Genomic DNA, 11,240 nt, shown 5'->3' on the forward strand with positions numbered 1-11,240 from the left:
AGAAAAACGCCCTGCCTCTTACAATTTTCTCCTCTCCAATAAAAATTCCCTTAAGCAACTAATGGTAATTAGTGCCCCGGGCGTTAAATTGAATCATTACAGCACACAAAGCTAAACAAACTGTTTCTTCTGCGTCTGCTTATTCTTGTAATTTTAAATTTTTAAGCTTCAGTTTTTAATTCTGCATAGTAAATTGTAGTAATGTAGACAGAGGACCACCCTAATTAACTTAGTGTTAGCTTCGTGATATCCTCTGTAAATATTGTTATTATTATTACTATTATTATTATTATTATTATTATTATTTTCTTATCTATTATCTTCTTCTTCTTCTTCTTCTGCTTCTTCTTCTGCTTCCTCTTCTGCTTCTGTCTCATCATCATGATCTTCCTATTCTCCTACTTCTGCTTCTTCCTCCCCTGCTTCTTCTTCTTCTTCTTCTGCTGCTGCTTCTGCTTATTCTTCTAATGCTTCTTCTTCTGCTGCTGCTTCTGCTTCTTCTTCTCCTCCTCCTCCTTCTTCTTCTTCTTCTTCTTCTTCTTCTTCTTCTTCTTTTTCTTCTTCTTCTTCTTCCTTGGCTTCCTTGTTGTTATTCTGCTTTTTTTAGCTATTTTCTTGCATTATTACCGATTGTTTAACAATATAGCACATTAAAGCGGGACTAAGACACGCTGCCAGACCACAGTCATAGAGGTAAATAATCAAGTTTTGCTTTTAATTATTTTCCATCAGTATCATAATCGACTTTGCTTTGTCCACGTACGCATCCGGAGGATACCCCGATATGATTTTCACTGCAGCAGTCGACTTGGTCATTTTTGGAGCGGACCTATTTCTCGCCGTGAGTTTCAACCTAAGGGACCCAATTGGAAGCCTGAGGGCGACATCGGATAAATCCACTGAATGGTACCAGGATAAAATGAATCAAAAAGATGCAACAGACACTGAGACTAACTACTACGACAATCCTAATCCTTATGTTGACTTTGCAATGTCAGGTGAGCTTCATACCTTTATCTAGAGAAGAACTGGGTCAGTAATAGTACGTTATCTAAAGAAAGACTGAGGTCATATCAGTATATTTCATTTACCGCAAAATAGGCTTTTTTGGAGTCACAACGGTCATATGGCTCAAATCCGCCAGTAAGCCAGGGCCACGATGGGACATTTCCTCATATTTGAAGGGTTGAAAGTTTTTTTGTCTCAGAGGTTGCGCATTTTTCTGCTATTTAGCTGGCAGATTTTGTTTCACGTGGTCGTAAAAAACATACAGTGAATCAAACAGAAAATCGAAGATTATTGTACAGCAGTTGGTTCAACAAGTCGATCTACCGAAATATTTTAACATTGAAAAAGACTGCGCCTCCTTGCATACGGTGACTGCGCCCACATAACGAATAGCAATCAAAATCGAGCTGTCCTACCGAGACCATAATGTTTTTCTTTGCAGCTGACATGTAATTAACTCGGGAAATCTGGGGTTAGTTTGACGAAGAAAAACTTTTTTTTTTTCAAAATAACACTACTATTATTATCCTACTTGGCGACGAAGCGACAAATTTAACTTGATTAGGCTGATCTTACAAATAAAAACCTGTTTTAAATTTCAGGTTGAATGAGTTCTTTTATAATGGGGGTCTAATTTTCAAAGTTCAGCCAGTAGGTTCTTAATACACTAGATTCTTATACAATTATGACTTAACAATTCCATGCTTCAAAAAGTAATTGGTCTCTTCCTTCTTCCGGTGTAAAGAGCAATTCTTGATAGAGAATCAGCAATCCGCCACAGATGACAGATATGGACCCTGTTTGTACGTGGACTCCAAGACAGATGGTACTCTAATTAAAGTAACAGGTTGTAAGGATACTGACGAGAGACAGGTCTGGAGTTACACCGTCAAAGGACAAATCCAGGTTTATGAACTCTTCCTTCAGCTATAGCGATAGAATATTTTCCAATTTAATGCTTTTCTTTCTTAAAAGGAAAACCAACACATTTGCTGCCTGCGTTAATTCAGCTCCCACTATTACAAACATGCTAACTGTTGCATTCCTGTCCTGCAATTGGTAATCAAAATGACTTGCGCGGAAACTTAATTGTTCAAAGCTGGCCTAAATTCGAAATTTAATTTTCTTTTGTCGCGATTTCTTCCCATTTAAGATATTGCGTCGGTAATTTTATGCGTTATACCACGGTAGAACGCGATTTTATAATGATATAGATAATACATGTGATGTTTCTAATCAGTATGTTAGTGAGAAAATAGAGTTGCTCTAATTTTGCTCGAGCAAATGCGACGTGAATATTCGATACCTCGTTCATTGGAATGCACAATTCACGAGTTAAAAACGAAGGTTAATGTGTTGCAAAAAAAATGGCGAATGCCGTATTTGTCAGACCTTTTCATACAGAGGTGTAAAGGTGTAACACTGATGCATTCACCGTCATTACCCCTTTGCTTTTAAGCCTTCAAATTACACTTATTTGCCTGAGCCAAATTGGAGCAAATCCATTTTTAGAATGATGTCTCTGTAATTGTAATGCGTTTGTGTTTTAGAGCACGTACTCCAAGCTCTGTATCGATACGAACGGAGCCTCTCAGGGCTCGAAGCTGATACAAAGCAAGTGTGACCAGGCACAAGATGATCAAAATTTCCAGTGCGACTTGGCAGTGAGATCCATCAAGAGGAGAAGAGCAAATCAGTGCTGGACAGTCGGTGAATAAAGTTTCAAACATAATAGTGGTTCTGCAAAAGAGCTGAAGGAGAATCTGTTTATTGAAATCAACAGATTCTTCGACACTGTGTAATAATAATAATAATAATAATAATAATAATAATAATATACAGTTGTATATATACAATATACAATATATACAATGTACAGCTGGATGGGTGGTAAACAAAAGAATGCGCCCGTTTTGTTTAATCAAGGTTTACAAACCACAATCCGATAACCATTTTCCCCACCAATTCGTTTCCACCGCAAGCTACTGTCCATAGAAAGACTATAGTTTCTTCATTAATAAAATGACTTATAATTTAGTTGGATTGAGAAAAGGCTTATAAACCTCAGTCGCACAATCAGTCTCTCGCCCCCACCCCCCCCCCCCCCCCTCTCCCGCCAACCCTAATTAGCGTTACAAGGAGATAGAAAGCTCTGAAGCTTATTGGGTTTTGTCGTTTTAAGACACTGTGAAAGCGTTTTTCCTTTACTGGATATGTTTCAAGTTACTCTACAAGAGATCGGTGGTTACCCACTTATTTAACAAAACGTCACATTACGTTATAAAATCCACCATCTTTGCTCCGCGATCTCAGACTAAAACTATTTTGTCATATCCGAAAACAGAAAAAAATCCTCACGAAGTTATGTCACAACAGAAAAGAAATCTCTGTTATTAAAATGGGCAAGAAAGATATACCCAAGTAAAGACCTTCCTAAAACCGGCTCGCACGGCAATGGCGGCTGATGCGTCTATGTGATCATTTTTCAGGCACGACAAGTGTAAATGGGCCAGGTTCTTTAGTCCATTTGGGCTCTCTAAAGTGCATCCATCCACAAGGTGGTGGAACTAGTGTATCTGAAGGAAACAAGTTGGTCATCTACGCTGGATGCAGTGAAAGTCGGTAAGTAGATTATCATGCAGTTAAGTAGGTCCAAATGAAAAGATAGAGAGTGCTGTACTTTTATATTAAGATGCATGCTGTAATATCTGTCTGCAGATTACATATGTAGATGTAGATGTTGGCAAAGAGTTCGTCTGAAAGCAGAGTTACTCGCATTTGATCTCGCCTGGAAATATCAGATGTATTGGCGAAGAATGATGAATCAAAGCATTTTACAAAAATTCAAGCTGAAGACGATTTTATCTTTACAGATTACGTAATAAGAATTGTATAAACGGACGTTCATATCTTACAAAACGTCTATTAAACAATTAGATTATGAGCTCGAGATTTCTATCGCGTGATAGTTGACGAGGACACTTTATTTAACAATTAGACCCGTGGCCCTTGAGGGCGAAGGGTCTAATTGTTTTAGTATCACCCAACTAGTCGGACAGAAAAGTTAATAATAAAGTTAGCAAATGCAAGTTGAAAAAATATTTATTTGGGAATAAAACGAAAGAAAGCGTCACGCTTGATGGCGCCAATTTCGCTACTCGAGGACTATTACTAATAGTCCCCTAGTAGCGTAGCCAATCAAAATGCAGGATTTGCATTAGTCCACTAGTTGGGTGATACTAACACATAATATATAGTGAGTAGCGTAGCCAATCAGAGAACGGCATTCGTGATAGAACGATAGTAGATCTATACTAAAGACGGTTTGAGCTATGAAATGAAAGAACATTGAAAGAAAAGAAAAAGACAAGGAGGAACGAAAGGGAGATGGAAAATGAAGATCATTAAGACACAAGAAAGAAATACAGGAAAAGATTTTGAGACTGCACAAACCATTATGTACAAATCAGTATTTTTAAGGTTGAAAAGAATCGTACATACTCTGTTTGCTAGGCTGGAGTTTACGTTGGATAATGGATATCTGAAACACACCCTGAGTGGAAAATGTGTGAAGCCAACAGGAGCAGCCACGAATGGTGTTGCACTTGGTTTGTACTCGACATGTGAAGGACATCAGTTTAGTTTCACCACTGGAGGGTCACTGCAACACATTGCAAGTAAAAAGTGTGTCAACACGAAGTCTGGGGTTAGTGAACAATTTATGAGGCATGTTTTTTTTCCAAAAGAACTATGAATTACTCTGAACAGTCACGATAATGCTTTCTTTTGATTTTGATTTTTGTTTTGTTTTGTTTGTTTGTTTGCTTTTTTTACACAGAAAAATTCACAATACGTTACTAACGCTAATACTGGATTCTTACACTATTTAAAATGTTATACTATACTAATGTCTTTAACAAAGCTTCTCAAACTCATTAATTATTCATGCAGCTCTTACCCAACCAGAGCATCTTATTCTGGTCGAAAACAATAAATCCACTCGGCCTGCGGCCTCGTGGTTTCAAGTGTTTCTCGCGTTTGTAAACCTGATGAAACCCTCACACTCGTTTTTGAAATTAATAATACTTACACTACTTACTTACTTACTTACTTACTTACTTACTTACTTACTTACTTACTTACTTACATGAACAAATCAATCAATTGTATTAGAATACTGTGATGTCCTTACAAGGCGTTGCTTCCATTACTTACGGTGCTTTTTAAAATCATTTATACTGGTTCATTTGTATAATCTACAACATACACTAGCAGTACAGCAGCGTACTAGTACTACAAAGAAACCAAAAGGATAAGAAAAAGTACATATATCGAAATACATTGAAAGAGAGACCAAAAAGTAGAGGTACGATTTTGGTGCATGCTGTATCGTAATGTGAGAAGAGGAGGCAGACGTTTTCTATTCTGGGAGCAATATTGTGCATTTTGCATACCCAGACAAAAAGGCTGGCCACCAATAAGTAGAAGTATAGCAGTCTCGTTCTAATTCTACTACAACACTTACACTAAATGACACGGTGTCAAATCCTCCGCAGGAAAAATGATGGCGACTGGTACACTTGCCCATAATTCTTAGCCCTCGAAAACTTTAACAACGCTCATAAAATACGTACAAAAAAGTTCTAAAACCTTCAAACCTAGCTTACACATTGTCGTTATATAGCCGCCAGGGACAAATATTGCAAAAATATGGCGTTCCATGTACTTTATGGGCTGTGTCAGAGGCTTGCATGGTATTACAGTAAACTGCACATTGATTTAAACCTAGCGAAAACCGAATTGTTACGTTACAAGTTCAGAAAAGGTGGATGAGCGTCCCTTTATCTCTTTGCAAAAAAGTCCACAGCTCCTTGTCCCTTTAGTTTTATTTTTCTTTTAGAAAATCACTGATCACTAATCTCCCAGAAGGAGATTAGTTTTGAAATATTTGCACATAGAAAATGATCTAAAAGGTGCTCGGTAAACTATGTTCCAAGCAGTGTTTTCCTTGGTTTAAAGCATACGATCTGCGATTCATTTTCATTGGACGTCAATTATGGGATTTTAACGCGTTCACCGATAATTTTTCTTCTTTCAGAAGAGAACAAAAAAAGATTGGTAGCTGGTGTTACATTGTACCTTTGTGTAGCTTTATATCGTTGTCTTTCCATGATAAAGCTTCAACAGTTGATATCATGACTTGGAAAATAAGAAAGTGCTTTGATATGAAAACTTTCTGTACAGTAAGAGAAAGATAGAAAATTAGTCGCCTCTTTCATCTAAAGACCCACTTTGAAGATCATAATCTATAGTGTTTTGGTTCGCTTCCGACAAGTAGAAGAGAGTTTCGCCATAAATTTTGCGTGTCAGCAGTTCAATTGAGGCGAATTATTAGCTTCGTATGAGTCATATTTAATGTCTGTCAGAGTTGTCAATACTGCATTGTTAGAAAATAACAGTTTATATATTGGAAGTGTAACGATGAAGACAGATTTAAAGACATTTTAACAAGGAATGGCCAGTAAAATACTAAACTACAAACAATTTTTTTCTCAGGTTATGCTTCCAGCAAACAACGATGAAATTGTACTGAGCGACAAATGTGAAAACAGCGACACTTCCGTCATTAAGGAACACTTAAAATTCAACTTTATTCCAAGTAAGGTGTCGGATCATAGTTTGGGACATATATTATAAAACTCTGTTCTGCCACACTTGAAAGGAACCACCCAGCAAGTGTACGCTTTGGCTCGCTTCCTGCTTTACCATCTCTCAATCCACTGCCATTTCTCTCTTCCTAATACAGTCTTGAGTAAAAAATCCCTTAAATAATTTTCTTCGGCAATTCTTTCCAGGCAGGCACTCTAACCATTAATGTTATAACTGCATAATTCATACATTGTGGTCTTTCTGACAATTTAGTTCATCTCATGTGTTTTTTTTTTGTTTTTTTTTCCCACAGCCGATCCATATGTCCATCTGGAAAAATGCACATATTTCGATCAAGCTCGAGTTGACCAGAGGTTCGAGGTTGTAGATGAATCAATTGTCAGCATTTGCAGCAAATACCCCAGAAGTAAGTTACATATTCCTGCCACAACAATACCGCCATAGTTCCTTAACGCCGCTGTCGCTGGGCTTTAGAGATATCATTCTTTTCATCTCATAAATGTTGCCTTAGATGTCTTTCTTACCAAAAGCTCAACTCATCGTGTAGTACGTGACCTAAAAATTACAAAAAGCATATCAAACATCTGCAGACCAACAGTTCACCTGACTGTGAGAGACAACTCGCTCAGGCTAATGATCATTGCCCAGGGAAGGTAGAACTTCCATCGTAAAACTTCACCATGTTTGGCTCTAATCATGGAGACAGAAGTTTTTTAAAAATCACAATGTTCAAAACCATACTTAGCGAATTTCATCAACGCTATTCTTGACTATTGAAAGTTGCATTCGCGGTTAAGTCTTCCATTTCGGTGCACATGAATATATATCAGTGTTCGAACGCGTTAGCTCCCACAACTTGTAAATAATATAAAAGAAATGTACACAGTTTCACAAACATGGTGGATGGTACGAAAGGGTTTTAACAGAAAGTTGAGAATTGGTCAAAATTAATTCTAACTGACAGTTGAGAAATGATGCAAGCGTTTCGGAGCTGATAGCTACTGACACATCTGAGAGGTAATTTATTCTCCGATAGCTGAAAACCGAGTTGAAAGTTTAACTGTCAGCAGAGACATCGCCCGAATTTTAGCTGATAACTGTCAACTAAGATTCCAAAACCCTTATAAAAGTGCTGTGACCATCTTTAATGTCTTCAGCAGTGATCAGATCCTACCTTTCCTCGACGTTGTTATTAAATGAGAAGTTTTTTGTTCTGAGCTTTCGACGTGAATAGACTGGATGTTTTCTTAATTAAGCAACCTTGTTTCTGTAAATAGTTCTTCACATCGAACTTAATTAAAACAGAGAGTTCGAAAATAATTCATTGATAATATATTTTTAAAAGATCTCGCTTTCAAGAAGACAACAGCACAATCAAGTACTGACTACAACGGATTCAGCAGCCGAGCTGTGGATGAAAACTACCAACCTTACTATGACCAGAAATCATGCACACACACCAGGAAAGAACAGAATCCATGGTGGAGAGTTGACCTTGGAAGGGAATACATCGTGACAGGTACGTGGTAGATCCAGACCTAAAATTGCGTGACCACAGCTTCCAAACTTGATTTTCATTTTCGAAACTGTACAATAGTTCTACAAGGAGACTTAAGACCAGTAAGTCTTCCGGTGTATATATAAACATTAGCCTCCATTTGGCGCGAAAATATGCTCTCTGTTCCGAGAAGCGAACAGTTTTCCGAGAGCGTAGCTCGAGGAAAACTGTGAGCTTCGGGGAACAGATAATGTCCAAGGACAAATATCCGAGCATATTTTCCAAATGGAGGCTATTGTGTTTATTATTCTTCAATCTTTTTCGCAACGCGCGCAGTTTTGAAAATTGGGGAGTATTATCGGATATTCCCCAGTTTCATCTGGGGAATATTCGATGACGTGACGTGTCTAGACCAATCGCGCGCGAGCGAAAATTATTTGAAGGATTATAATCTCGGGCATTCGGCAGTATTAGCTTGGAAGTATTCGGTCACGTAACGTGTTTAGACCAATCGCGTGCGAGCGAAAATATTTGATGGATTATAAGGTGAGGTAGTCTTGAGGTAAATACGAGAGTTTTGATTGGTTCTTTCTTGGTCAGGATTTTTCCAGAAGCACCGTTTCCATGGAAACGGTCATTACGAGCGTTTTGCAACTTCCATGGAGTGTCATATAATAAACTACTTTTTAACTTAGCTTGCTCAAGCGGTACTGTGGAATATTGGCCTAGGGCCGTTTTTTGCACGGACCTCATCGCGTTCGGTCGACACTGCCGCGACGTCGGGCCAATATTTCCTAGTGCGGCCCTCGAGCTCGGTTGTTAAGAAGTTATCTATCCTTTACCTTTTAGACGTCTTGATCGTTAATCGTTATGAATACTACGAGAGGCTCACTAACTTTGATGTCAGAGTTGGCGTCAACACAAACAATTTACAGAACCCAACATGTCATGACCGCGTGGGGACTGTGGGCCAGGGACAATTCCTCACCGTTCAGTGTGATCCACCAATCCCAGGACGATACGTGTCCGTGCAGATGTTTGGAGAGGGTATCCTTACGTTATGTGAGGTGTTTGTTTACTCCAGAGTCGGTGAGTGAATATTATACAAATATATAAATATCGCACCAGGTAATTTTTTTTTTTTCTTTTTTTTTTTTTAACTTTTGTATATTGCAGTTTGCGATTGGATTTCTACACTTGTATTTTAATATACACTGGTAAACATAATTGAATTCAATGAATTTAACTTTGCAGTAAGTCTCGAAGTCTGCAAATGTAGCGCACATGTACAGCCATATTGGTTTTCGCCATTGATTAATGGTCTGTTTTTGGTTTTTTGTTTTTTGTTCTGTTTTGTTTTGTTTTGTTTTGTTTTGTTTTGTTTTGTTTTGTTTTGTTTTGTTTTGTTTTGTTTTTTTTGTTGTTGTTGTTTTATTTCGTTTTGCTTTTTTTTTTTTTTTTTTCTCGTGTTTCCATTCCACGAGGAACTTAAGAGACTTCTTATGCCCTAATGGATAATCAAAGTATTTTTGAACGTAATTCATTTCTTATTTGACCAAACTCTCGTCGGCTTTCTTGTCGAAATCTCATTTCCAGTTTATTTCAAATCAGCTCCTCTTTCCGTGCAAATCATAAGTCTTGTTATCTCCTCTTACAGGTGCCATGGCGGATCTGTGTCAGCTTGATAATGGCGGCTGTCAACAGGTTTGTTATAACCTGTGTAACCTGAAAGTCCAGTGTGGCTGCTGGCCTGGTTACAACATCGCTTATGATGCCAAAACCTGCATTGGTAAGTTAAGGATTGCTTTACAAGACGTCGAGAGAAGGAGACCGTTTGGTTAACATCATATAGTTGCAGGGAGATTCCATTCCAACATAAATCTCGGCATCTTTGTTTGCTCCTTTGATGCTTGCCAGGCTTTATAACCAGTGCCCTCTATTAACTATGGTTAACATTCAGAACAAGATTATACACAAACTTTGTTATACACAAACTTTGTTATGCTCCGTTATTCCCCCAGTGAGATTCCATGCAACAACCGTTGAGAGTTAGCCTGCGTCGCAGACAGTCTAAACCGCCGGTATAGTCAGTCTGCGCAACGGCTCCTAAAAGCTTGTTCTGATATCCCGCAGTTTGTGTATCCATTTTTGATCGGCTAGTTTCTTATGCGCTTTCTGATTGGATAATTCTTGCGAAAGCGATTACGCAACTACACGTAATGCTAAAAATAATTTTGTGTGAGTTTCCCAAGTACATTTGTAAATTTGTACATTATTAAACGTCAAATCTAACTCGAGTTGGAAATAAGATGCCTGCAATTACAGAGGAAGGTTGGCAAAAAGCGTTCAAAGCCGTGAGAGAGCAGTTTGAAATCAATAATCTTCTACCCGAACAGGAAAACTCGGTTCGCGAATTTCTTGAAGGTCAAAATATTTTTGTAAATTGCCGACAGGTGACGGTAAATCTTTGATTTTCCAGTGCCTTCCGATCACTGCGGATGCTCTGTTCGACAAGCCTCGTGGTGCCAGTGTTCTCGTTGTAATATCGCAGTCGTGATCGCTTATGGCAGACCAGATTCTCTGGCGAAGCCGGACAACGATAAATGACACCCGTGATAAGAAGCAGCATAACTTGCAACATTTAATCAAACACAGCCGGGTACGGCGTAATAATACAAAATGCCAGTAACCAACATGTTCACGGAATATTTCAAACCTTGTCCTTCCATAGCTAATATTAAGAGAGCTTAAATCATATCTTGCAGTACAAATGCAAAAAGCACGTAACAAAAAACAGGTGTCAAAATCTACAAATTACACGCGGATAACAACGGAAACAACATAGACCTATGACCTCTAACGGCTCTACTCTGGTGAAAAGTCCTCGTAAAAACACAGAATTATAGCTATAGTTTGCAAGAATATGACCAATCACAAGAGGCCTAAGAAACTAGCCAATCAGAAATGGATACACAGATCCGCGTATCTATGCGGGATATCAGAACAAGCTTTTGGGAGCAGTTTCGCAGACGGACTATATCGGGGATTTCATGACAAGTCCGGC

The 11,240-nt window shown here is 38.3% G+C and overlaps 1 protein-coding gene and 1 long non-coding RNA gene across 2 annotated transcripts in view; one reads left to right on the forward strand and one right to left on the reverse strand.

The window, feature by feature from the left end:
- LOC149098203 (uncharacterized) overlaps positions 1-11,240 on the reverse strand; it is a 443,460-nt gene that overhangs the window by 224,025 nt on the left and 208,195 nt on the right. The window lies entirely within an intron of this gene.
- Positions 1-11,240, forward strand: part of LOC110040832 (uncharacterized) — a 50,765-nt gene that overhangs the window by 22,901 nt on the left and 16,624 nt on the right. Inside the window, exons 22-31 of the mRNA XM_089277558.1 lie at positions 733-998; positions 1,754-1,914; positions 2,559-2,718; positions 3,498-3,630; positions 4,522-4,714; positions 6,565-6,667; positions 6,971-7,084; positions 8,024-8,197; positions 9,026-9,265; positions 9,834-9,965. Of these exons, the coding sequence (XP_089133684.1) occupies positions 733-998; positions 1,754-1,914; positions 2,559-2,718; positions 3,498-3,630; positions 4,522-4,714; positions 6,565-6,667; positions 6,971-7,084; positions 8,024-8,197; positions 9,026-9,265; positions 9,834-9,965 (1,676 nt within the window). The remainder of the gene's footprint in view (positions 1-732; positions 999-1,753; positions 1,915-2,558; positions 2,719-3,497; positions 3,631-4,521; positions 4,715-6,564; positions 6,668-6,970; positions 7,085-8,023; positions 8,198-9,025; positions 9,266-9,833; positions 9,966-11,240) is intronic.

This window comes from Orbicella faveolata, unplaced genomic scaffold (genome assembly GCF_042242905.1).
Source record: "Orbicella faveolata isolate gen_17 unplaced genomic scaffold, um_ofav_v1 contig_46, whole genome shotgun sequence".
NCBI lineage: Eukaryota > Metazoa > Cnidaria > Anthozoa > Scleractinia > Merulinidae > Orbicella > Orbicella faveolata.